Raw genomic sequence first — 27,121 nt, 5'->3', positions numbered from 1 at the left:
TGGTAGTTTCCTATCCAAGTACTAGCCAAGGCTTACCCTGTTTAGCTTCCAAAATCAGATCAGGTGTCTTGAGGGTATTTAGGCCTTAAGGAAAGAAAATATCCCACTATATTTTGCCCTAATCAGGCCTTATCTGGAGTACTGTGTTCCCTTCGGGTGCCTCATTTTAAGGAACCGTATAGACAAGTTGGAGTAGGTTTAGAGAAGGACAACAAGGATGGAAAGAAGTATGGAGAAGAAAACATGAGGAAAGGTTGAGGGAACTGAGCATATTCATCACGGTGAAAAAAACAGGGGGGGGGGATGATGACATGATTGCACCCTTTAAATATCCCAAGGGCTGTGACAGAGAGGAGGGGGCAGGTTTGTTCTCTGCTGCCTCAGAGGAGAGGACCAGGTCTAATGGTTTTAAGATACAGAAGTATAGATTTTGACTGAACATTAATTGTGATGTACTGTTCTCTTGTTTACTTTCTAGTCAATATGTTTTTACACAGCTTTTAATTCTATTGATTTACCGTTGTAAGTGAACTTAACCAGAAACTACTGAAAGTAGATTTTAACTTTTGTATGTTTCCAGCGATGGAAGCTGTCATCTGTGTCTGTTTTAGTTTTTGCAAGCTGCCTTGGGTCCCGGGGTTGGGGAAAAGGCAGGATATAAATAAGTATAAACTAACACCCAGGTCTCCTTCCTCTTTGCAGGGTGCTGCCACCACTGAGTCCCGCCACATCTCAGAGATGGAAAATGTGCGCTGCTACCTACAAAATATGCTTCGTGGTTCCAAAGAGGCTGCTCATAGTGAGAGAGGAGTGGGGGGGGGGAGAACTGGTTGCAATTCAAATAGGGGTTAGAAAGCTTCACCTGTTGTGGGATATTGAAACAACTGAGTTCTCATGGCAGAGCCTCTGGTTTTCCAGCCAGGGTTGTGTTTATGTTCACAGCAGCCCTTCCTTGCTGTCATATGGATTTCATGTCCTATCTACTCGCTCCCAGTCATTTTATTTCCAGTTTTAAGGTAAAGGTAAAGATTTCCCTTTGACATGAATATCTAGTTGTAACCAATTGTAGGGGGTGGTGCTCATCTCTGTTACTAAGCTGAAGAGCCAGCATTTTCCAAAGATGACTCCAGTGGTCATGTGGCCAGCATGACTGCACCAAATGCTGTTACCTTCCCATCGAAGTGGTACTTATTTATCTACTTGCATTTGCATGGATTTGAACTCCTAAGTTGGCAGAAGCTAGGACTAGTGACAGGAGCTCACCCCATCATGCAGCACTTGGGCCTCGAAATGCCTACCTTCAACCTTATGATTGTCAGAATTGATGTCTTAACCACTGAGTCACCACATCCCCTTTAGTAAGCTGTTTTGGACACTCCTATATCCTGGAAGGTTGATTCTGCAGCCCTGTATTATAGCTATGGATGCAGCTACTGTGGAGGTACAAGCAGAATGGAGATATTGACCTCCCAATAGGAATTCATCTCCCCAATGAAATTTTCCCTCAGTCCCCAAATTTTGTAGCATTGAACTAACTTTAAAGTTCTGTTGAACATTTAGAAATACAGCTTAGTTGTCCAAAAAAAAGGGCCAGGCCAGCCTATCAACAGACTTTTTCTGAGAAAAAAAAGTCGTAAAACAAATAACTATGTCAAAAATACAAAAATTAAATACAGCATTTCCTCCTGCTGTGGACAAAACAATTGGCAGCTCTGATTAAAAACTAACACGATGAAAGAATTTTAACACGCACATTTGTTTGAAATGTGTGAAAATGTTTTAACTAGGGCCTTCCCCATTTTTTTTCTAACAGGAAAGGAACAGAAAATAATTTCCCCTTAATTTCCTGTTGTTTTAAACAGGCTTCTCCTTGGCCTAAAATGCTCCAAGTGGCCTAAAGACATGGCAGAAATGCCCTTCATGCCTATTAGAAGGCGTTTGGAGGCAGTTGGAGGGGACTGTAATGGCAGTATGTGGAGCCCTTCAAGGTCTTGAGGGGCTAATACAGCCCCCTCAATATGTGGAGCCCTAGCCTTCTACGGTTGCCCACTCTTGGTGCAATGGATCTCATTTGTCACAGACTGTGATCCACTTCTACTTGAGCTCTGCATTTCTCTTTGTGGTACAAGACAAGAGAATTCCGCATTGGCGCTCAAGCTCCCAAAACCCTTGCTCCTTCTGGCGACTGGGATAAAATCCAAGCTCTCTTCCCTTGGAGTTGCAGAAAAAAATAGGAGGTAGAAAAAGACCATTGAAGCCCAGAGCTCTGAAAAGTTACTTTAAGAAGTTACTTTTCCACGATCTGAGTAGGACTCCATACAGCAAGTTTCTCTCTGATGTTAAACCCAAGGAAAAGGAGAACAGTTCATACTACACTAGTTTCTTTAAAGGCTCAAGGTATGCATCCTTTGTGCATACAGTAATCTCTGCCTCTCTTCCTGCAGGGGACGCTGTGGCACTAGGGACCTTGGAGCGGAAAGATGACGATTCTTTCGAGAGTGACAGCACGGCTGCCCTTCTCAAGTAAGATTATCTCAGGTTATTAACAAGTGTCCTACACCTTGGATCATCCAGTGCTATAGCCAAGTCAGGGGCTGCTATAATTGCAGCTGCAGGGCCAGATCAAGAATCGTTTCCTAAAACTAGGTGGATTTCAGCATCTCTTTTCAATTCCCCTGCCCCCAAACTGGAACCTGGTGACATGATAAATCATGGAACACTGATAAATCCTGATTTGTATTAACCATGCTTTGTGATTTAAGCCACAAAATGTACCACTAATAACTAAACACATGCAGGCTTATCTTCCCCATAGTGGTTTGTTTCTCTCCTTGTTTTGTGCCTTCATGTTGACGCTGCCTTATGCCAACTGTATCTTACGGTTTTCTTGGCAAGATTTCTTCAGAGGGGGTTTGCTGTTGTCTTCCTCTGAGGGTGAGAATGTGACTTGCCCAGCATCACCTGGTGGGTTTCAATGGCTCAGTTGGGATTTCAGACATGGTCTCCTGGAGTCCTAGTCCAGCACTAAAAGGATTACACCTCACTAGCTCTCTCTCCTGCCCCCTGTTTTCCACTTCTTGTTTCAAGTTGGGCAGTTATGTAGGGGGACAACATGTCAAGAACAAACTGCCATGGCAGTGCTAATATCGCAACAAACCATAGTTCAAACTAGACAGTAATATGGCAATAACAAACAATGGGTTCAAATGACAAGTTATCTTGGACTGTTGTTGTTGTTATTGTTGTTGTCGTTGTGTCCCTTCAAGTCATTTCCAGCTTATGGCAACCCTATAGTGATTTTCTTGGCAATATTTCTTTAATATTTGTTTGCCTTTGCCTTCTGAGGCTGAGAGAGTATACTTGCCTTAGGTCACCCATTGGGTTTCAATGGCTGAGCAAGGATTTAAAATCTGGTCTACAGAGTCTTACTCCCAGCTCTCCAGCACTACATCACACTGGTAACCACCACATTACACCACATCTAAGGGATTCTGAGTGCTGCAGCTCAAAAAAGGGAACTTTTCTAAGCACTGAATCAAATTGCTGTTTGTAGTGGTTAAATACATGTAACTAGCATAGGCTGATTCACATATCATAGCAAGCAATATTTTGACAAACCACAGAGTGGTTTGTTATGTTGCATGGATTTGGTCAATATTTCCCTGTGCGTGTTTTTCTACATTTAGGACCCTTTGGTGTCCTCGCCTGTAGAAGAGCTAGGGCTAGAGTCACAGAGCTAGGGTGTTACCTACACTAAAAAGTATTTTTTTCAGAGCCCTTGAAGCTGCAAACTTATCTGATAGGTGGAGTTTAGCTGTACAGAGAAACCCCAATCTGTGTTGGAGCCATGTCATAAAGTGAAGAGCCAGGATTGGGATGCCAGAAGGATCACTGGTCAGTTGACAGAACTTGGTGTCCATTGAGGAGATTGCTTAGCTCAACCCTACAGTTTAAGGTTTCTACTTAGCAGACTGTTTTCAGAAATGATGAAAAATGGGACCCACAATGCCTGGGCCCTGGTCCTGCAGAAGAGCTGTAATGCAGAAGATCTGGGCTGGTTTTAAATAAATCTCTGCCTTTCTCACCCATTTTGTTTATTACTTTAGTGCGCGGCCCCTGCAGGAAGTCTCCCCTCCTGGTTCATTGATGGGCTTTGAGGAACTCTTCCCTCGCTACACCAGCTTGCGCCTGGGCCAGATCCGAGAGCACTCCTCCTATGCTGATTCTCACCTCTTAAAGGACTCTTTGGACAAGGAACAGGCCCGGCGGAAGGTGAGCAGCAAAGCCTTGGCTGAGGGGTTTGCAAAGATTTGTGGGCGAGTATGAGAGCAGATGACCACCAGCGATAGAACCTCTGGACCAAAGCTTAGAAAATTTCTGTCTTGGACTCCCAGAATCCTTCAACCAGCATGGCCCAGTGCTTTTCTAAGCTATGATCTGGAATGTGGTTTTCTTACCTCCAACATCCTTACAGAAGCTATTTTTAATCCTTTTCCCCTCATAAACTGGGGCAGAGTGGGGGTGGACAACTGTGTTCCTCCAGAAGTTTTTGACTTATGGCTCCCAGTAGCCTTGGGCAGCATAGTTGCTAGTGAAGGATTATTGGAGGTGGAGTCCAGAAATACCCAGAAGACCACAGGAGCCCACCTTTGTCTTAAACCAAAGAGGCCCAGCTGACTGGACTTCTCAACAGCAAAATCAGTTCCACCAAATCCAGTGTCTAGTCCAAACAGTCAACTGTTGGCTCAACAACTTTTCTCCTCCCCTGATTCTCACCTGAGCAGCTCCTAATTGCTGGGATTATTCCTCTGCATTAGGCGGCCAAAGCTTCTTGAAGGACGGACCAATATGGCTCAGGGGGAGGAGGAGGAGGAGGAGGAGGGTATCATGTGATCTGCGACTTTAAGCAAAGCTACTCAGCTTAGCCGGTATCATGGCCCATAATGAGCTTTCCATCTTCCCAGCCACGTGGCCCCTCCACCTCTCCCTCAACATGGGCAGAGTGCCTTCCTTGCCCATGAGGAACAGATCTCTGCTAGCCTCACCAAAGCCTCAAGGAGCAGACTCCCAGAGTCCTGTCCTTTCTCTACAGCCTAACTTCAGGCATACCCAAAGTGGGAAATGAGTGATCTTGCCCCATCCAAATAAGCTTGATCTGTGATTAAGTCTAAAAAAGGGACCCTAGAATTAAGGCTGCCAACTGAGATTGCTGATGGATTCCACACAATTCCCCTAAAGGGGTCAGGAGTTGCCCAAAGGGGCCAGGAGTCCTCACAGGGAAAAGATAAAGCCAGGCAGACCTGCTCCTTGAAGGACCCCTCACAGACAAAAACAAGACTGTGGCCTGTTACAGACTGCCAAAATAAAGCTGCTTCGGGTCTCTTTGGCTGTTTAAATAATGCATGGATCCTAAGAATCCGGAAGCTGCACCAAAGCTGCCCTCCAGTGCTTAGGAATGGAGTGTGGCTTTGGCGCAACCTCCGGACTCTTAGGACCCATGCATCATTTAAATAGCATACCTCCAAAGAGACCCGAAGCAGCTTTATTTTGGCAGTCTGTAACAGGCCTGTGTTTCATGTACCTGCAAGCACAATTTACCTTCTCATCTAGAAGCTGATATTCAAAAATAGGAGCTTTAAAGTACATATTAAATCAGGGTTGAGCAACTGTGTGGGAGCTGGTACCAATTTTTCCTCTTTCTGTGGGCCACATCCTCTTCCAATGGTCCAACAACCTATTTCCTCTGCATTCCCTCTCAAAATGGCAACAGGAAGTGACTTGACACCATTTTGAGAGGGACTGTAGAAGAAATCAGAGGCATTGGGGGATAGTAAAGAGTTCTGGGTGGGATGAGGTATTTATATTTATATATATATTTAATGTGTTTGGGGCTTTCTGCATGATTTGGAGGCAAAATTTGTCAGAAAAGGAGGCTCTTCTTTAAAATTGGGTGGCGTAGCAGGTTGAGCAAGTGAAATTTCATTTTGTTAGCTGCACTAAGTGTGTGTAAGCCCTGTTCTACTGCATGTGTGCTGACTCCATAATAAATAATTTCAAGTGTTCTCACTTGACCAGTGTGCAGTTGGCTCTGGAAGAGATGAGAGTATGGAAATTGGGATACGTACAGCTCTCATAATCTGCTGGCCAGCATGGCTACTATTAAATTCCTGTGACAGCCAGTTTCACTTTGATGTGATAAAAACAAGAGTGACTCCCAACCACAGTTCTAAGCACAGATGAACTGTCTTTCCTAGTCAGGTATTCTTGATTCTATGACTCCCAGAATTTCCCAGGCCAATTGGCCACTAGGAGAATCTAGGAGCTGTTTCCCAGAAAACACTACAGTCACCAAGCTCTGACAAAAGGCCACACAGTCTAGTGTTCTCTGCAAAGATCTGATCAGCTGGCAGGTGCTCACTTGTCCTTCCAGAAACTCAACAGTGGCCGCAGAGATATGGCTTATTCTCACCTCGATTCTGATCCACTCTTTGATATAGCTGAAGGGCAGATTAAGGTATGGAGTAGCAAGAGATCTGAATGTCCCCAGATCACCTCTTGTCCCTGCTTCCCAACTTGTGTTCAGTTCCCCAAACGCTAGTCCATCCCCAAACTGATAGACAGATCTGGTCCCCCCCACTTCCACCCCAAACAGCTTCCAGAGGCAACAGGTAGCGTGGGTGATGCCCAGAAGAGGGTCAACCCTGACCAGGAGGAGGCGCTGGCATGCTGCAGACCCAGCCCACGTGCCGCTGGAAGAAACCTGACCTTGCTGGAGCTGGCTCTCGAGCTCCTTGCAGGGATTTAAGCCGCTTCCCGGGGAGGGAGGAGGGCTAGCTGCCCCTTCTCTCAAGGCTCAATTTAGCCTTCTAAGCTTATTAGAATGCAGCCTGCCATCCCTGGCCCAGGTGTTGCTGGGAACCTAAAGAAAGCTTTCTGGCACTCTCTCTGATCTTCTATGCACCCTGCCAGAACATCTTTGCTCCCTAGAGAAACAGTTGAGGAAATCAAGATACAAGCTTCTGCTCCCTGAAATAGTGGACAGAATGGAATTTGGGGCTCAGCTCCTGTCCCAGGTGCTACAGTCAGGGTGGAGAGATTGTGTCCCATGGGACACATGTGGCCCCTGGGCTTTACTTTTGTGGCCCCTGGAAACGCCACCAGTTCCAGCAAAGCCCCAACCCCCCCTTAAAAAAATTGGAATGATTTTCAGGCAATTTTACCTCCAAACACAGAAAGTTCCCTGCAAAACACATGGAAATGTGCAAAAATAACCCACCCACCCCAACAAACGCTTCAGAACCCCATACTACCACAAATACCTCCCTTTCCCTCTGCAGTTCCCCACAAAATTATAATCATTTTGAGAGGGACTGCAATGAGAGCCAGTGTGGCTTACTGGCTTATGTGCTGGACTGCGACTTTGGAGACCAGGGTTCAATTCCCCTCTTGACTATGAAACCCACTGGGGGCAAGTCACATGCTCTCAGCCTCAGGTGAAGGTATTGGTAAACCTCCTCTAATAAATATTGTCGATAAGAGCCCATGATAGGGTCACCATGAGTTGGCTGTGACCTGAAGGCACACAACAACAGCAGCAGAGGAATAGAGAGGTATCTGGTCTTGCTGTGTGTGAGAGAGAGAGGGAGAGAGAGAGAGAGAGAGAGAGAGAGAGAGAATATGAATGTGGGGGGGGGGCAGGGAGGAGAAATTGGTCCTTGATTTGCACACTGCCCACTACAGTCATACAAGGAGATCATCATGTCAGTTAGTCAAGTCCACAACCTAAAGGCTTAATTTTTTCAGAGGTTCTATGGATCACTCCTGTTAAACATTCTGGCCATGGAACTCTTACAGCTGCCTTGTTCAAGAGCTTGGTAAAGTTACCTTTTTAGAATTCCAGCTTCCAGAATGGGAGCTGGAGTTCCAACAAACAAGATTTCCAATTTCTGCCTAGTCCCAGAGGAAAAGGGCCAGTCTTACCAAAATGGTAAGGGAACAGTGCTAAGCATATGCTAACATCCCTTTATGAAGATCTCTTGCATTCCAGAATTGTACCTGTGCACTGAGAACTGGTTTGAAGGTCTAAGCATATCCACCCATCCAATGGACATGTTGCACTCTGATTTTGGTGGAAGATTGTTTGACACACTTTAACTGTCATGGCTCCATTCTAGGGAAACTTGAAATTTGTAATTTGTTGTGGTCCCGATCTCTTTGACAGAGATGGTTAAATTCCAGAACCCGGCAAAGTTAAAGTGAATCCAAAGATGATTTGTGTTTGAAATGATGTATAATTTGGAAATAACCTAGAAGGAAAGAAGATTTATTTTGTTAAATTAAAGATAAGCATAAATCCAGAAGGTACTATCTCCAAACCAGTAGGAAGGAAGTAATGAATGTATGGATGATCGATGTAATTGTATTTACTGTTATTGTTTGTTAGTGAATGTATGGAAGGAATGTATGATATTTTATTTTATGTATTTTTAAAAACCAAATAAAAATTATTACTAAATGACAGAGACAGTTAATATCTCTCAGAACTACAAATCCCAGGATTCCATAGGATGGAGCCATGGCAGTTAAAGCAGTGTCCAGCTGCATTATTTCTGCAGTGCAGATGCACCCCCTGTCTCCTCCTTCCAGATACAACCACCTTGCCTACTTCTCTGTCTCCCCTCCAGCACTGCGAACGACACATCCAGACCTTGCAGCACCGTATCCTGGAGTTGCAGCAACAGCTAGCAGTCGCAGTCTCAGCTGACAGGAAGAAAGACAGCATGATTGAGCAGCTAGATAAGGTGAACATGGCTGGGGTGTGAGGGAGCTACCATCCCCATCCCACCCCCAGCTGTGGAGGCCAGAAGTGGCTGGTTTTGTAAAGCACCAAGTGAGAGGGTGAACAAAGCACAAGAAAAGGCTACATTTTCTTGCAGTGTGACCTTACAGCTCCTAGAGGTTTCTGAGAACAGAAATTATGGTTCTTATTTTTTCCTAGAATGAATTCCTTCAGATGAAGGGTCTGGGATTGGCCTGAAGGCTGCAAAAACAGCCCCTGGGTCACGGCATTGCCACCTCTTTTTTTTAGACAATCAGTTAGCTATCCCAATTTAATTAGTTTGGGTTTGCCTTGGCCTCTAGTAGGAGCCTAGAATGCCTCATTCTTCTGTTAGTGCTTGGAAGGTGATGGGTTGTTTTTTAAAGGTGGGCACACATCTATAAACAGTGAGAAGGCTCACAGATCCAACAAAACCATCAATACTGTGTGCGCACATGTGACACACACAGAGAATTACAAGATGCTATTGGTTATCTGGGGGCAAAAATATTTTCTATCCCCCTACCATGTGTGTGTGTATCTTTGAGTGGCACAAAAACTGCCCACAGGCTGCACTTTGCCCATCCCTGAGCAAGGGGCCCTTTTTTCTGCTGGGCAGTCCATGCCAGTAACCCCTGCAGGGACCGACCTTTCCATTCTCCTCAGACTCTGGCCAAAGTGGTGGAGGGCTGGAATCGGCATGAGGCCCAGCGAACAGCAGCACTACATCGATTGCAAATGGAAAAAGAGGCAGCAGAGCAAACCTTGGGAAGGCAGAAAAAGGTGAGCTTGAGTGGCTGGGAAAGGGGTTGGTCTCACAGTGCCTCCCATCAGCCCCTAATTGTGGACATGTCAACCCACCAAACATGATCTCGGAAGGTCTTTTCTTTTTTTTGTGGATCAAACCAGAGGTCCATCCACCCTGAATGCATCTCAGAGCCAGTTCTGCTTATTCTGCTTCTAGGAAATGGCTAGCTCTTCTCACACTATTTTTCTCCTTTAGAAAGCATCAGAAGTGGAAGAGCGCCTTGAGAATGCTTTGTCTGCCCTCAACAAGGAGCAGCAAGCTGGGAGACAGTATTGCAAGGAGAAGGAGGCACTGGTAAGTATCACTTCCTTTGAACACTTATTGAACCCTCCAGATTCTGGGGCTATAAAGCTGAAGATCTTACCAGTGAACAGCTTAGTTTTGGCCACTTCATTTAAAGAAGGCTATAGACAAGACAGAGCAGGATTAAAAAAGAGGCAACAAGAATGATAAGAGATACAGAGGACAAAACCTGAGGAAAAGTTGAAGGATTTGGGCATGTTCCGCCTGGTCAAAAGAAGAGTGAGAAGTGACATGAATGCACACTTTTAATATCTAAAGGACTGTTGCAGAGAAGAAGGTGCAGGTTTGATTTTTGCTGCATCAGAAAGTATAACCAGGTCTAAAGTTACAGGAGAGGATATTTTGATTGAACATGAAAAGGAACTTCCTAATGGCACGAGCAGTTTGGCAGTGGAACCAGTTCCTTAGAGACGTGGTGAGATCTCTTTCTCTGGACGTCTTCAGAAAGAGGCTGCCTGCTTGGGATGCTCTAGTTAGAGTTCCTAAATTGATCAGAAGGTTGGACCTGAATGCCTGTGGAGCCCCTTTCAACTTTATGATTCTAAGAAGAAGCCTCAGCTGAGCTTGTTGCCTACTTTGTTCTGAGTAAAAAGGCTTAAGGCCTGGTTTCTAAATTTCCCTGTATCAGGAAAGGCCCTTCTGAACTAAAAGCAAGTCCTTCCTATTCAGAGATAAGGATGTTTTTGATCACTAACAGTGACTGCTCATGGCTAGCCTTAGAGCTTGGGAAAATTACCTTTTGGGTTACAACTCCTTGAATCTCCCAGTCATGTTGGCTGGACATTCTGTGGGTTATGGACCAAAAAAAGGTATATTTCCCAAGGTTCTGGTTTGTTGGGGCTCCCGTGTGTGTGTGTATGGGGGAGTGTTCTTCCTATTAAGGGGGCATGGCAGGGGCCTAGTTTGCATTTCTGGTCTAGTGTGAACAAATAGCATTTTCAGACAACAAAAATTGGGGATTCTAGGAACTGTGGTCTATATTGGGAGATTTATCCGAGTTCTGGGTGGTTCTCACAATACTTTGCTTGACAGCATTCTAGAGATCAGACTGAGCACAAGAATTTAGAATCATAGAATCAGAGTTGGAAGAGACCTCAGGGCTATCCAGTCCAAATCCCTGCCATGCTGGAATACACAAATTTGACTTAGGTCCAAAACACACTGCATAAATAATCCTGTTTGAGACGGCTGTAACTGCCCTGGCTCAGTGCTAGAGAATCCTGGCAACTGTAGTTCATTGTGGCCCAGAGCTCTCTTACAGAGAAGGCCAAAGGTCTCCAAAATTCCCTAACATTGAGCCAGGGCAGTTAGAATCATAGAGTTGGAAGAGACCTCAAGGGCCATCCAGTCCAACCCCCTGCCATGCAGGAAATCTAAATCAAAGCATCCCCAACAGTTGGCCATCCAGCCTCTGTTTAAAGACCTCTAAGGAAGGAGACTCCACTACACTCCAAGGGAGTTTGTTCCACTGTCGAACAGCCCTTAACTGTCAGGAAGTTCCTCCTAATGTTGAGGTGGAATCTCTTTTCCTGCAGTTTGCATCCATTGTTCCATGGTCTAGCCTCTGGAGCAGCAGAAAACAAGCTTGCTCCCTCCTCAATATGACATCCCTTCAAATATTTAAACAGGGCTATCAGTTAAAGCAGCCTCAAATAGGATTATTTCTGCAGTTTGTTTTGGACCTTAATTTCCCTCTGTTATTTCACAAAACCCATTTCTTCTTCTTGCTGCGCACTTAGGAGGAGGAAAAGGCATCCCTGCTGCGCAACTTGGAGGTGGAGCACCTACGGGTGCGTGACCTGGAGGCCAGTTGGGATCTAGAGCATCGCCAACAAGTGGCACTGCAGGCCACGCTGGAGGAAGAACAACGGGGCTGGGCCCAGCGAGAGAAGCAACTGGAACAACAGCGCCAGGCCTTGGAGGAGGAGAGCCGGAACCAGCTGGACAAGGAGAAGGTGAGATACAGAAAACAGGTATCCTTTTATTCCTGCTGATGGAAACAGCTTCTCTGCTTCTGGCATTTTTAAACATGCTTTTAAGAACTCTTCTAAATCAGCTTTTTAAAACAATAATGATGATCATCTATTTATCTGTTTACATGGCTATAAAAAGACATATACCCTATATACTCAACTATAAGTTGACCTCATGTACAAGTTGAGGGCAGATTTTGGGGCCAAGCTTAGGGGCATGTTATGAAGGATCTAAAGGATGAAGTAAAGGAAAATAACTCCAGAAAACTTACAAAATTCCAGCAGACATAACTGTGCTCACCCTAAAAGCTGGGTGGATGAGTGAGTAGAGGGAGGTCAATGCTTCCAGGACAGATTACAGTCTTGTCTTTCACCAGGGAATTGTTCCTTTTAAAATAAGAGGTAAAGTACAGTACTTTGACTTGTGGATAAGTTGACTCAGGTTTTGGGGTCAATTTTTGACTAAAATTTCTAGACTAATAAATGAGTAGTTAAAAACCATACAGACATTAAGCTTAAAACAGTATTAAACTTAAACAGCACTAACTAGTGGTTTGAAAGTTGGACTAAGGCTCTGGGAGAATAGGGTTTGAATTTTTACCCAGTTATAAGGACCCCACTAGACAAGTCACACTGTCTCACCCTAAGGCAGTGCTTCTCAGTCTTTGTACCTCCATACGTTCAAGACGTCAACACTCAGGATGCATGAACTTTTACCATACTGGTTGAAACTTTTAGGAGTTGAAGTCCAAAACATCTAGAAGACCAAAGTTTGAGAACCACTGGCCCAAGGAGAAAGCAATGGCAAACTCTGTTTGAACAGGTCTCTCAGAAAACCCTAGGTTAGGGTTGGCACCTAACAGTAACAATAAAAACCCATGTGGAGAATTTAAGGGGGACTCCTTTGCTGTGACGCCTGATAATGTAGGTTTTTTGTTGTTGCTGTCATTCTCATATGAACACCACTGAGACTGCTTGCTCCCATTTTAAAAAAGCCAGAACTTGTAAAAATGTTATTTTGTGAGAGCTGAAATGTGCAGAATCCAGCATGGCCCTGTTGGCTGGGAGGATTCTGGGTGGTTTAGTGGATGAAAAACTTCACATTTCAAAGCAGCAGCAGGGAAAAGCAGGAAACCTTGTCTCTCTTCATCTGCTGGTTTACAGATAGGTAGATTGCAATTGAGAGCCAGTGTGGTGTAGTGGTTTGAGTGTTGAACTATGACTGGAGACCAGGGTTCAAATTTCTGCTGAGCTGTTAAACCTACTGGATGATGTTGGGCACATCACACACTGTCAGTCTTAGAGGATGGCAATGCTGAATCCCATCTGAAGAAACTTGCTAAGAAAACCCTATGATCAGGTTGCCATAAGTTGGAAACAACTTGAAGACAAACAATAAAAACAACATCAATAACAACAGATTTTAATGAAGGCTCCAGCCCTACCTTGCTAGTGAGCTTCCTTGAACCCAGGGCTTTTCAGTAGCCCAAGGATGGTAATGCTGGCTGGATAATAGCGAGGTTATAGTCCCATTCCTCTGGAGGCCAGCAAGCTAGCAAAGAGTTTCATTCCATGACAAAAGTTCACACGTTTGGGGAGGGGCATGGCTTTTCTTGATCAGGGGGGTGGGGTCCTGAGCTTGGCTGTACTCCATAGCCTCTTACCTTGCAGCAAGGAAGCAGGCAAGGTTTTGGCTTTGCCATGGAGTCCCAGGGCTGGGAAGAGCTGCAGCTGATTGAGGCTTCTGGGGAAGAGAAAAAGCGACGACCTTCTCGATCAGTGAGTTGGGAAGTGGAGATGTATCATCTTAGCCCCAGAAGCACATGGCCCAGGGAGGTGGGGTACATTACCTGTGGAGGTCAAGTCTGGTTTCTGGTAATAGTTTTAGGAAATACCTTTCTGGAACACCCCTAGCGTAATTATTTGATCCACCCCTAGTGTAATTATTTGTACCGGTGCAATTTCCCACAACCTCTTACCTGTTTTATAGAGTCTCTGCTGCTTCATTTTCATGTTCAAGTTCTTAGTCCTTAGTGATTCAGAGAATCCACAATACATTTGTACTTGCTTTAGCTGGACTGTTTTGCTGGGTTGACATTTCATTAAATATGCTTTTCTGTCTCAGAGGTTGGAAAAAGTACCTTTTTTCAGACTACAATCCCAAAATTGCCAGGCAACATGGCCCCAGGCAGCAGGGGAGCATGTGGATTCTGGGAGTTGTAGTCTATAAAAATAATCTTTTCTTATAGTCAGAGTTGTCTTTTGTGGCTTACTGCGGCTTTTCTTTGTTCTTTTAGACAGCTGCTAGTAAACAGTCCCTTAATCCAACTCTACTAGAGGTCTTAGAGTGTTGTTTTGCATGCTACAGTCAAGTTGACAGTCATACATTCTTTGCCTTCAGAAGTAGAATCAGCAGTGCTTTTCCTCCCATTTTGATCAACCCAGAGCAGCCCTTACAAAGCTGGAATGGTTTGGGTGTGACTTTTAAATGCCATTTATAACACAGGCTGATGAAAAGACATCGTCTACAGGATGAGTAGCTCCTTTCCTGACTTAGGCTTTTGTGCTCTTAAAGATTCTCTGGCTGCAAAATTCAGCAGGTGCAGCAGTAAGTGGAGAAGCTGCATCTGTTGAGTTTCCTGGCCTCATGCAGCTGTGAAAGACACAGGGAAGGAAGAAGCTGGAAAGCTTGCAGGATTAAGCCTCACTGAAAGCTTCTGGGTAAATGCTCTGGAATGATTCACTCGCTCCTGTTCAGTGCCTGACAGAATTTATCTTGCAGCACTTGAAAAACGCAGCCTGGCTTCTCTTTAAACTGGCCTCAGGTAGGCCACTAGCATTTGAAGGCTCACCGATTGCAAAATAATCCACCACTAGAGGGGAAAGAGCTGCATCTGTTTTTCTTGGCTGAACACGAACCTGCATTTTTTCAGCTATATTTCTTCTCTTTTTAAATAAATCTCTGTCTTTAGCAATACTTGGCCAGCCCCAAAGCCTGTGGGGAAAGGGTCCTTCCAAATCTGTTGGACTACAGCTCCTATTAGCTCCAGTCGGCATGACCACTGACCAGGGATTATGGGGGATGCAGTCCAAAAGCTTTGGAAATCAGCAGATTACTTTTATGTTCACTGCATTTATATCTTGTTTTTCTTTCCCAAGGCTGACTCGAGGTGGTTAGAATATAGCTTGAAGGGGCAACTCTCCATATATAAGCTCACCTGAGGATTATGGTCTGTTGGAGGAGGCCTCTTTTGTGTCCCACTCATGGGGGATATACATTGTGGCAGGGGGTGGGACAGTGCTTTCTCTGCGGTGGCACCCCAGTTACGGAATACTATTCTCTTAAAGGCCCAACTGGCACCAGTGGTGGGGCCATTCCAGCACCAAGTAAAAACAGACATTTTACTAATTGATTTCATTCAGATCTGCACATGTAGGTGTGTGTCATCTGTTGACTTACTGTGACCCCATGAATTTTATTAGGCAATCAGTCCTCAGAAGTGGTGTTGCCAGTTCTTTGTAGCATACAGCATCCTGGTGTCCCATCTAAGTACTAAGCAGGGCTGATCCTGCTTAGTTTCCAAGATCAGATAGGCTCTATTGCCTTTCTCTGAGACTGACTAGAATTGTAAAAGGGTCTAGAATGAACTAGTATGCAGAATTTCTGGATTTGGATATTGAACCAAATATCCATCATGACCAGACAAAAGATTCATTATTGTAATGGTCTGTTGTTACTAGCCCTTTTTATTAAGGAGAACAAAAAGGTACAATACAAATACAGCATTCTTTCTTGCTGCTGCCCAAATGTTTATTGTAAAATATTGGGGGGGTGGGGAAGCATAATTTCCATGATGGACTGATAGGGAAAAGTCTAGAACTTTCTCCTCATAGAAAAGTTATCCCATAACATGCTAAAGGACTTGTTAGCAATGACACTTTTATCATGTCTTGGTTTCTTTTTATAGCATATGTCAAGGAAAATGCACATTCTTTGCGCCCACCTTATCATCAAACTTCCTTTTGGAAAGAGATTTAGCATACCATCTTTTAAAAAGGCCTCTAATCTATTTCTTTTTCTGATTGTATCCCATATGTTCGATTATCTGCATTGTTTATTGTTAATAGGTTTAGAATTTTCTAATAATCTCCAAGAGACTTCCAGGGGAGGAAGATAATTCACCTTTCTTCACACTGGAAAAAGGACAATCCAGGATGCCTGGAGGGTTTGAGGGCTGAGAAGACAGCTGTAGGGGGCCATATACGGCCCTGGGCCCACATGCTGTCCATCCCTGCTTCAATACAGTACTCGCCACCTTTGAATCTGAGTGCCTGGCAGCTTCTTATAATGCGTCTTCTGTTTCTTCACATCCTTGTCAAGGCGATGACCCAACGAGAATCTCAAAAAGCAGCAGATGTCCAACGGGCCCTTTCCTCCGTGCAGTCGGAAGTACAAATCCTTCAGAGTGAACTGGAGGCCGTCCGGCGAGAGAGGGACAACCTGAAAATGGAGATGAGCTTGGTTAAGGTAATGGAGCTAGGGGTCTTCTACACTCAAATTCCAGTTTTGCAGTGGGGGAATAGTAACTAAGGATTGTGGTTGTTGTAGAATTCTTAATCATATAGAACACAGAATTTTGATTGCTGTAGGTTTACCTGCTTTTTGCAACCCACTAATTTGAGTAGGAGAAATAAACTTTTCTATGGTGGTTGTAAAAGATAACAAAAATCCCATCCTGAATGGAATTTTGTAGGTATCTGAGATAATGCATAGACCTTGGGGCAGCCAATAATGTGAAATTTAGGATCAGTTTCCATTTGTACCCCTGCAGGCCTCATTCTTCTTCCACAGCAAGCCTAAATACTCATTTTTTTCTGCAGTCCTCAAAATGGTGCCAGAAAATAAGATCACATCTCTTCCGGTTGCTATTTTGAGAGGGACTGCAGAAGATAACATAATTTTTCTTGGTAGTATTGGTGATTGTGAGGGTGGGGTGGAGTTTTCTGTGTTTTCTCATATATTTGAGGAGCTTTCTGTGTAATTTGGGGGCAAACATTGCTGAAAAACACATCATTTAAAAATTTTGAGGGGAGGACTGGAAACTTCGGAGACCAGGTGGAGGGGCTTCAGAGGCCATAAAGGAGGGATTGGGGGGGGGGGGGCAGCATGTTACCAGTAGGCCACGCTATGCCCTCACTGATGTACTTACTTAATTCAAGGGCTTTCAACTTCATGTGGGATCTTTGAACTTGTGAATTCCTTGAGGACTTGAAGCATGCCAAGTCCTTAATACAGCACTAGAAACCTGAAATCAATGGATTCTTTTTGTCTTTCTCTTTCTAGGCACGTTATGAGGCACAAAAGGTAAAGCTGGAGTCAGAACTGAAAGTGGCATTAGAGCAACGGGTGACAGAGCGTCTGGCTGAGGTTCATGAGGAGAGCTTGCGCCAGATGACTGTCATGCGGGAGCAGCACAGGTGGGAAGGGTTCTGCCCATCTATGCCTCTGGCCACTTAGGGCACAGCTCAATTCTTAGATGCTATCACCAGTAATGACCTGAACTCCCCAGATCTTCCCCCTTTGCTCTGGGGCACTGCCTCCTTCTGTTTTCTTTTGATGGTTGTGTCTGTTAGCTCTGTCTATGGCCTGTTACAGACTGCCAAAATAAAGCTGCTTCGGGTCTCTTTGGAGGTATGCTATTGAAATGATGCATGGGTCCTAAGAGTCCGGAGGTCGCGCCAAAGCCACACTCCCTTCCTAAGCACTGGAGTGCAGCTTTGGTGCAGCTTCCGGATTCTTAGGATGCATGCTTCATTTAAACAGCATACCTCCAAAGAGACCCGAAGCAGCTTTATTTTGACAGTCTGTAAAAGGCCTATGTTTTTATTTTTGTCAAGTATTCTCTCTCTTTCATGTTTCTTCCCCTTCCTTTCCTCCAACTCACTCACTAGGAATTTCTAATTCATTTTTGTCAAGAATGGACTTTTTTCAAAAGTCCAGGTTGATAGTGTTGAAATTTCACTCCTGCAATATTTGTGCATGCAGGCAGAAATTTGAAGCACATTCAGCCATGCATTCATTTTTACTCTATTTTCCCTGCTGCCTTTTCCTTGTCCAACCTTCCTGTGGCTTATGTTTTGAAGCATTAACAGGGATAACATGTGCATGTCTTAAAACTGGGTGATACAGGCACTCTACAAGTAATAAAGTCCCCCCTGTCTTACCCTATTTGTCTTCTCACATGTATGGTTGATTGGTCTGTCAGTATATTTCCTTCTGGTCTGGTTATTCCTCAGGTGGTTCAGGGCCCCAAATACCTCTAAAATAGATATTTTTGAAAAAATTGCAACTGAAAACCCCAAATTGGCCCTTCCACAGAAATGGCACTTTAATCATTGTTTCAGTGTCAACAGCAGCAGCAGCAGCAACAACAATAACAATTAAAAATTAATTAATTAAAAATAGAAACAAGAAATAACCGGAACATCTTTTCTAATTCTTCAACCCAAGCAGACTTGAAGGATCTGGAAATTCAACAGGTGCAGCCCTTCAACTTTCTGAGGTTACTGATCCTTAGTCTAGTGTAATTCCACTGGATTTGAAGTTCTGTTCTTGAATGACCAGTCCCTTATTACTTTAGGGGGAAATCCACGCAGAACTTGGCAGGTACAGGCTAACCCTGGATGGGCATTGTGGTCCCTTCCAACTCTACGATTCTGTGAATGTAATCTTTGTAATCATGATTACTAATTTTATACTACTGCTTCATCTACTGGCTGTCATTTGGAAGTTGTCCTCAATTTGGGGGTAGTTATTCTGGGGATTTTATAGATTGGAGGGATGGATTGTTATGGAGCAAGGTGGACTGGTTCAAACAGATAGGCCAGCACAATGACTTCTGTTTTTCTTCTTTGACTGTAAAGTGGATCGGATCAAAGAACACAAAAAGATTGTTTTGATATGGAGAAAGTAATGACATTGTTTCTAGAAAGGAAACAAAGAAAAAAAACTTTCCCTGCCTCTGGAACAAAACCTTTCTTCTAATTAATAAGTGTACTTTTTTGTTCGCAACGGTCAGGGAGAATGAGGACAGAATTCAAGATGGCTCCTCTCACATTCCTACTTTATTTGTTAGCTTTGTATTTTATATTGATATTTGTTGTAATGTAGCATTCTTGGGCTACATTATAGAGTTTGTGATTTCCTTTCCTTGGCAGGAAGCAGCTATTGGAGTTAAGCAGCCACCATGAGAAGGAGTTGGCCGGCCAGTTGGCCCAGTTCAAGTCAGACCTGGCTGAGAGGGAAGAGCGGCAGCGGCATCTCACGGAGGAATATGAACACAGGTGCATGCCTTGAAGGGCCAGATGTCTGCGGTGTACTGGAGAAGCCATATACAGACCATATTGTTCGTGGCCTTTGGAGAGTTTAGCCCAAACAAGTAACTTTTCCAAGCTCTGGTGATTTGAAGGTTGGAGAAGGAAGACTTCCCATTCAGAGATGATGAGTGGAGAAGGAATTGCTTGAAAGTGTGGAAAAACCTTTAAAAACAGGGGCTTGGTAGAAAGTTGTAAACATATAAACCATACTACTCTGTACATACCTGATCATATCTGATTTTAGAAGCTAGCTTGGTTCCTACTTGGATGGGAGACCAGGAAGGAAGGCCAAGCTAGGGCTAGGAAAAAGTGTTGCTTGAAACCCCCAGAATACATGCCTTCCACCAGAGTGGACAAGACTGGCTTAGATGGACCCATGGCTCTGACTCAATATAAGGCAGCTTCCTATATTTTGGTATATGAGGACATGTCTGATCAAAATTGCTTTCTTCTGCTAGATCTCTTTCACGCTACCAAATTATAGTACCTTGATACCACTTTAACTGGTGTGGCTGCTTCCTGTGGAATCCTGGGATTTATAGTTGAGGAGGGGTCACAGACGCTCTGGAAGAGAATGCTAAGGAGCTCACTGACAAATCCCGAGATTCCACAGGATGGAGCCAGAACACTTAAAGTGGGATCAATGTGCTATAATTGTATAGTTTGGAAGAGACCTTGGTTGAGTAGGTTCATCTGAGAGCACCTTTCCTTCTGCTGCTGCAGCCTCTTTCCTGCTCCTTCCTTCCTCAGTCAGTCAAGCTCTTTCTCCCTGTTTCCCAACTCCTGGCATTCCTTGTGTCTTACAGGCTGTGGCTTGCTTCTTAAATAATTAATTTGTTTGTTTTAACCTCCACTTCACCCAGGATCTCCAAGCAGGAAGAGGAGTTGAGGGAGCTTCAAGTCAGGCATCGGCGCTTGGAGGCGCAGCGTGCTGAGATGGTGAGCCAGTTCCAGGCCATGATGCAGGCCCACTGGAATGAGGCCCTGCGCCTCTTCTCTGGAGGCAGTGCCTCCCTCCAGACCGGTGCAAAACCCCAATTGCAGGTGAGTGAGTACCTGCTGCCCCAGCTCTTCACACGGACCCATTGTAAAATGCAGTGGACTGTAAAGCATTGCATAATAGCTATGATTTAATTCTGAATTTCATGAAGAATGCTTTGTGCATTTTTAAAAATGTGTTTATTATTTTTCTGGGTTGGGAGAGATGGTGCCCAGGAGATTCTTATGAAGCTGGCTGGGTATTTTTCACCTTTTGGCTTCCTCCGACAGGATGCTTCTTCAAATCCAGGTGCCACCTTGGACCCAGAGTGTCTGGCAACTTCAGAAACTCTGAAGAAGACCCAGAAAGCAGAGTCATTTGTGAATAGCCAGGGTGCAGGAGATGGCAAAGGACCAGCATGGACCCAGGCAGTCCCTCTCCAGCCTGTCATCCAGTGCAGCAATCCACAGGGACCTTCTGAAGCCCCCGAGAAGTCCTTGCTGGACCCTTACCAGCCGTTTCTCCATATACTCCCTGATGTGGGCCGTCCCTCCTCAGAATTCAGCCACATTTTCAACTACAGCCTTCTCAGCCAACAGGGGTTCCAGCAGCTCGAACCTCAGGCAGACACCACTGTAGCAGGTCCAGGTGTGTTGCTTTATGCCTAAACTTGGGGAGGAGCCTGACTTCTGGGGCTTCTCATGCCATGATCTCCCATCTGGCCATGCTGCTGGGGGATTCTGAGAGGCGTGTGTCTTCAAGTCACCAGTCAACTCATGGTGGCCCACTAGGGCTTTTTCCCATATAGCACACATGCAATGCTGGGGGTAATTCCAGGCCCTATGCTGCTCCTGGGGCTCAAGGAAGGTTTAGCACCAGTGCACAGGGCAGTTTTTCCATGCCCTATGCCACTGCTGCCAGCAAGAAGGCTCACAAGTTGTGGCATTCTGTGTGTATGTGTGCGCATGCCTTCAAGTCATCTGTCATCATCAGACCTGGGAGGGAGTGAAAAAGACAGGCCCAATTCCATCAGGTCTAGTTGTGAATTCTGTGACTTACATTGCTCTTTTTTTATCTTTCTTTCTTTTCTTTTCTTTTATTCTCTGTATTTTTATTGCTGTAATCTGCCTGGATTCCTTGTGATTGGGCAGGCTATAAATTATTATTATTATTATTATTGTTATTATTATTATTATTGTTATTATTATTATTATTATTTTATTATGATGTTGACTTCTGGTGAACCCATTAATTTTTCATAGGGTTATTTTAGGCAAGGAATCCTCAGAGGTGGTTTTACCAGTTCTTCTCTCTGAAATATAGCCTACAGCACCTGGCATTCATTGGCCAGGGCTGACCCTGCTTTACCTCCAATATCAGATGGCATCTGGGGCCATTAGAGTATTTAGGCCCTTTCTGAGAGGTACAGACCTGCAAAATAACTTTTCCAGGCTCTGTTCTTTGTGTATTTGGTTGTCTGCCCATAATTTTGAATGAACTAGAGCTTCATAGCTTCATGGGACACATTTGTACATCAGGATATAGGGTTGACATGCACCAGTCAACTGACGCATCAGATATAGTCAGTTGACCTTTTGTTACCAGATGGCAGTAAAACATTCCACTGTATGAGTGACAGCCTGTCTTTTTAATGTCATAATGATGAAATCCTTAGTAGTTCAGGCTAAAAGTGAAAGCACCTTGCCCCTTAACCTGCCAGCACCTGGGGCAAATCTAGCTGCAGGGGAGGGTCCCTGCTCCTTCCTGCCTTGTAACATTTGATACTTTGAAAAGATGTGATCCACTTGGGTAACTCTTTATAAGTGACATGCTGCCTGTCTGAATTTTTCTTGAGGAATGGTTTCAGCATTTGCACGTCCAAAGAGACCAGAAGTCACAGCTGATTCCTTTGAGACAGGCTTTGTAGCTTCATCACTAGGTTATTCCATCCCCTGGCAGTACATGGATCCACTGCTAAAGTGTCTGTGAGAGTTGGGTAGCAAAATCTCTTTTAAAACCTACAGTGAAAAAGAGAGCCCACCACCATCTAAGCTCTTACTGTCAGGAAGTTCTTCTAATGTTTAGTCAGAATCTCCTTTCTTGTTACTCGAATCTATTAGTTTGGATTCTGTCTTCCTGGAACAGTAGAAAACAAGCTTGCTCCATCTCCCACATAACAGCCCACAAGATATTTGACTGTCATATCATCTCTCAGTCTTATCTTTTTTAGGTCAGAGATACCTGGACTCCCTCAACAATTCCTCGTTGGGTTCAGTTTCTAGCTCTTTTATCATCTTGATCATCCTGCTCTGGGCACATAACATTTTGTCACTGTGCTTAACCTCGGCCTCCCTTATTTCTCTCTTAATTTTTCTGTATACCCCTTTTCTCTGCTTTAGGTGTGACCTTCCACCCTGAAAACCTTGCAGAGCATCCTTTCACCGATGACACGGACGAGACCCTCACTGAGGGGGCTGGTCACGAGGGGGAGACCTCCCAGTGCAACAGCTCGGAAAGTGGCATTCCAATATCCCAGCAAGACTTAAATTTCTACATGCGTCTGGTAGGAGGCTGTTCCCCACTCCTCCTTTTTCTAGCTTGCAGAGGTGTCTATTGTTTGTCAGATAGCTGGGGGAATATTTCAAGTTATAGTGAGAAAATGCCATTTTTTCCAAAGTCTGGTGTGTGTGTTTGGGGTAGAAAAGGGAAGAGATAGTAAGAGGAATCCTGACAGGATATATTGATATTCAGTCAAGTTTCTCATTTGGGAAATGAGTACATTTTCTGAACAAGAATACATTACCAATGTGTTGCTGTATCAACTGAAATTAATTACATTACAGCTAAAAGGATGCTTTTATGTGACCAGGAGGTATAATACAAAATTTATGTAGTCCATGAGCCTTGAAGAATTATATCTGCAAAGAAACAAGATTTTTGTATCTATTTTTACTCTCTGTACACATACAAGATCCTTAAGTGAAAGCACTTGACTTAAACACTAAGATCTTTTTACAGTTACCTGGAAATAAGTAGCACTGCTTATAGAAGGATTTGCAACCTGAGTATAGGCTGCTTACTTGGAAGTAAATATTCATAATTATCCATAAGAAAGTGTAGGTAACAATTGGGAAAAAGCAGTGATTAATTCAAAAGTAAATGTCCACAATGTTTTTTTTAAATATTCAGAATACAAATTCTGTACTTACTTCAGTTCTTAGGTAAAAAAGGAATACGAGATTGCCTTTTTGTTTAAATGATTTTCCCTAGTTCTTTGGCTAAAATGTCTTCCAGATTAATTTATGATGATTAGTAATAAGGCAGTCTGCACCCCCAGGCTTATTATCATCTAAAAGGCACGACTTGCAAAGAAAAAGAGGTGTGGAGGGAAAACGAAAAGAAAAGCAAGTTCAGGCACCAGTTCTTCACATTGCTGTGCTTAATTCCAACCAACTGGGAGATGAACACAAAAAGATAGAAAGGAATAATTTACTGCAATTGACACCAACTGATAACAATATTTTTTCAGCCTAGGATTTTATGGACTTCAGTCCATTTCATCACTTGGAATGTGAATGCTATTAGGGATGGTTGGGAGAGCCAAAGGCTGATGAATAGCCTGCTTTGCTTTTTTTTTTTTTTTTTTTTTTTTTGGGAGAGTCAATGGCTGATCAATATTCCTGTTTTGCTTTTCTTCCTCTTCCTTAGGCTCCATGGCAGAGCTTGACAAAAGTTACTCCTTTTGGACTGCAGCTCCCAGAATCCCCCAGCTGGCAACATGAAGACTGCCAACATTTTGGAAATGTTCACAATGACCATGTGACTGAGGGATTGTGGGATTTGTAATTCAAAAAACAAAGAAAAAAACAGCCTTATATTTCCAAGATGGTACCTCCTAAATCCTAGTCCTCATGATGACCAGCTAGTCCTTGGGCTCCGCAGAGAGATCAGTGTGTGACTGGTGTGCTTTTTCCCTTCTTATTCTCATAATCTTTAGCTCCTTCAGTCTTACATAGAAAAACAGTCTTTAATTCAGACTGTGGAATGGACACAGCAATTAAGTTTTAAGAGCGTGACATTTTTATAATTCATTTGTTAAATTCAGGCTTTGTTTTAAGTGTGTGTGTGTGTGTGTGTGTGTGTGTGTGTTTTCAAAAGGGATGTAGTTACTCTAATTGGGGGGAAATTTTAAACATTTTTAAGACAGTTTTTATCCACCCTGAGTTCTTGGCTGTTCCATCATTATTTTAGTAGCAGTCTTAGGAGAGTAACTCTGGATATCTGCAACTTGCTTTTCAATGTGATTTCAAATAACCAAGGAACTTCTGATGTTGAGTATTTGATTGGCTGGTGTCTAACGTCTCTGTTTATGTGACTTCTAGCTTTGGGATCACTCTGTGAATGAAAGCAATGCTCAGAAGCAGGAAGGATTTTCCATGGTCAGTCCAACAGACAGTACAAACCAGACACAGTGTGGTAAGAATTGGCCCAAGCCCCTTTTCTTTTTCTCTATGGGAACTCTGCTGTCATTCCATAATGCAGGAATGAGCAGTTCTGAAAGATCCAGGGCCCAGCCCTTCCACCTCTTTTGGACCTACTCTAGGCATCACCTCTGGCAAAAATTGCCTTTTTTGTGTGTTTTGTTTTTTTAAATTAGAGGTGACTGGAAGGAGAACTACAGTTCTTGGAGACTTTCAGGAGTGTGATTCTCCGTGTTGCCAACCCCTACCAAAATGATTCCTGGCTCTGTTCTCCATTTTTTATATGTATGGTTAAAGCCTCTGTAAAGACCAAGAAAATGAGGAGACCAAGCAAGAATTCTGCCCCTCCCGCCCCAGGTGAAAGTTTCTTTCATTCTTCAAATTTCTAGCATTGCAGTAATTTAAAGTTTTATCTGAACATGTAGAAACAGAGGTTAGGCTTCCAAAGAAAAGGAGCAGGGTAAAGTAACCAAGGGGAAGCAAATACAAGACTTCTGGGTGGAAATGATGTTCAGTGTCTCCCTCTTTGCAATGCCAAAAATTTGGGGACTGAGGGGAAATTTCATTGGAGATACAATCCCTTTGTTTTGCCTGGTCTTTTCCCCGAGTCTGTGGAATCTGAGGACTACAAAAATGGCCTGGAATGCATGTGGCCTCAAGTCTGCACTTTGGCAGCTGGTGTAGACTATGGTTCTTGGCATTCTTAAATGGGTAGATCTGGAGAAGCACCAATGTTCACAGTGCCACTGAGAGCATGAGATGCACTTCTAGATTAATGCTGACCCACAGACTTTGCCAACTTAAATCTTTTCCTGCCTTCCTTCTCAGGCACATCCCTGTCTTATCATGAGCGGTCCACAGTTCTCTGGGATGCAGCTCAGCCCTCCGCCAGCACTATTCGCATCCAGCCTCTCAGCAGCGTTGCTGTCCACAAGACCAAAGTACCCTTGCCCAAAGCTGGGCCAGCCTACTCAAACCAGGAACCAACCAGCCCCCTGAAGCAGAAGCCTGGTGTGTCTTCACCCCATCAGTGACAGCTAAGATTTCAAGTACAAGCTCTTTTTGTTGGCTAGGTTTGACCCCAGACCTATCTTTTTTCCCTCTTTCTTTTCCTTCAAAGTCCACGAGGGTGGAATCCTGTCTCCAAAGCAGGTGGCTGAAGTTTCGCGCCTACTAAAACAGTACCAGGCTAAAGGGAGGCCTGGACCTTCAACTGAGGATCTATATAAATATTTGCGTGGGATAAGCCAGAATGGGTAAGTCTTGAGCATGGGGATTTCTGGGCTGAGGCATTGCCCCTCAACAGATGCTATGATGTGATATATGAAACTGGAGAATATGTTGGATCTATTCCATGGCTTTCTGATTTGTTTTATAAAACCCTTTTTGGAGTAGGGCAGGGCCTAGAGACCAGTTGAGAAGTTTTGATGGGTCAGAACATCTGGATTTTGTTCTGTGGCCCTATCTTTTTCCTTTTCATACTTTCATCTACAGGACAGAAATGAAAAATGATGGAAATCTGCAAGCCAGGAGGAACCTTGATGCTAAATTATCAGAAACACTGAGGAAGGAGGTATGTTTGTCAACTCATCAGGATGAGATGTGAGACATAAATCTTGTAACAAAGTCTGGCCTCAGTTTTTCTAAGCAGCCAGTGGGATGGAATAACAAAACAAAGGAGGGCAACTATAATTTGTTCATGTGGCTTTGTAGGAAAGTTTCAGCTGTCCTTCATGGACATTGTGCGTCAAAAGTGACTACCTTTCCCCCCCTCTCTTCCTTCCCAGGTGGTCCCGGTGCGTCGTCTCGCCTCTTCAGGACTTGGCCGTGAGAAGTCTCAAGCCAGTGCCAAAGCTGGGAAGAAACTATCTGGAGGTGCACCAACCTCCAACCCTCGTTCCAGCCGAGGTGGAAGTGTGTGGAGATGATCTTGGGGTTTGGATGGTTTCCTCCTTAGCCCTGTTAGCCTCTTCTTACTAACTTGTTCTGCTTAGTTTTTTCTATCTGAGGGTCTGTGGGCCACAGTTTGAATGAAGTACATTTCATCGCCATTTTTACCCTCAACTTTTTGGTACATGTAGGAAGTCAAAAATTTGCTCTTTTAAAAAAGGAAGGATTGAGAATGTATGTCCAGAGTGTTTGATTTTATGGCTTAAATCCTGCAGTGCCAAACTTGGAATTTTTTTTAAAAATTTAAACCAGCAGAGAAGCTGCAAAGGCTGCATTGCGCCCAGTTCTCTGAGAAGCCCTTGGCCTTCCACCCTTCTGTCTTTTCTCCCTTCCCTCTTCAGGTCAGCTGTGGTCATTCCATTCACAGATGAAAGCCGGTTTGCCTGTTGAAAGACTTGATTTCAAGTGTACGTGCAGAAGGTATTTTCAAGG

The 27,121-nt window shown here is 44.0% G+C and overlaps 1 protein-coding gene across 1 annotated transcript in view; it reads left to right on the top strand.

Annotated features, from left to right (window-relative positions):
* The window catches only part of CNTROB (centrobin, centriole duplication and spindle assembly protein), a 29,825-nt gene extending 2,704 nt beyond the window's left edge, over nt 1-27,121 (top strand). Inside the window, exons 3-20 of the mRNA XM_089480287.1 lie at nt 703-799; nt 2,421-2,523; nt 4,107-4,272; nt 8,685-8,801; nt 9,485-9,601; nt 9,822-9,920; nt 11,669-11,884; nt 16,284-16,430; nt 17,247-17,380; nt 19,121-19,246; nt 20,143-20,323; nt 20,549-20,906; nt 22,658-22,821; nt 24,641-24,734; nt 25,568-25,750; nt 25,860-25,995; nt 26,234-26,312; nt 26,527-27,121. Coding sequence (XP_089336413.1) covers nt 703-799; nt 2,421-2,523; nt 4,107-4,272; nt 8,685-8,801; nt 9,485-9,601; nt 9,822-9,920; nt 11,669-11,884; nt 16,284-16,430; nt 17,247-17,380; nt 19,121-19,246; nt 20,143-20,323; nt 20,549-20,906; nt 22,658-22,821; nt 24,641-24,734; nt 25,568-25,750; nt 25,860-25,995; nt 26,234-26,312; nt 26,527-26,667 — 2,658 coding nt within the window. The 3' untranslated portion in view covers nt 26,668-27,121. The remainder of the gene's footprint in view (nt 1-702; nt 800-2,420; nt 2,524-4,106; nt 4,273-8,684; nt 8,802-9,484; nt 9,602-9,821; nt 9,921-11,668; nt 11,885-16,283; nt 16,431-17,246; nt 17,381-19,120; nt 19,247-20,142; nt 20,324-20,548; nt 20,907-22,657; nt 22,822-24,640; nt 24,735-25,567; nt 25,751-25,859; nt 25,996-26,233; nt 26,313-26,526) is intronic.

This window comes from Sceloporus occidentalis, unplaced genomic scaffold (genome assembly GCF_023333645.1).
Source record: "Sceloporus occidentalis isolate IW3139 unplaced genomic scaffold, rSceOcc1.0.p SCAF_14, whole genome shotgun sequence".
Classification (NCBI taxonomy): Eukaryota; Metazoa; Chordata; class Lepidosauria; order Squamata; family Phrynosomatidae; genus Sceloporus; species Sceloporus occidentalis.
The sequence above is the reverse complement of the archived record's forward strand: the minus strand, read 5'-3'. Positions and strand labels throughout refer to the sequence as shown.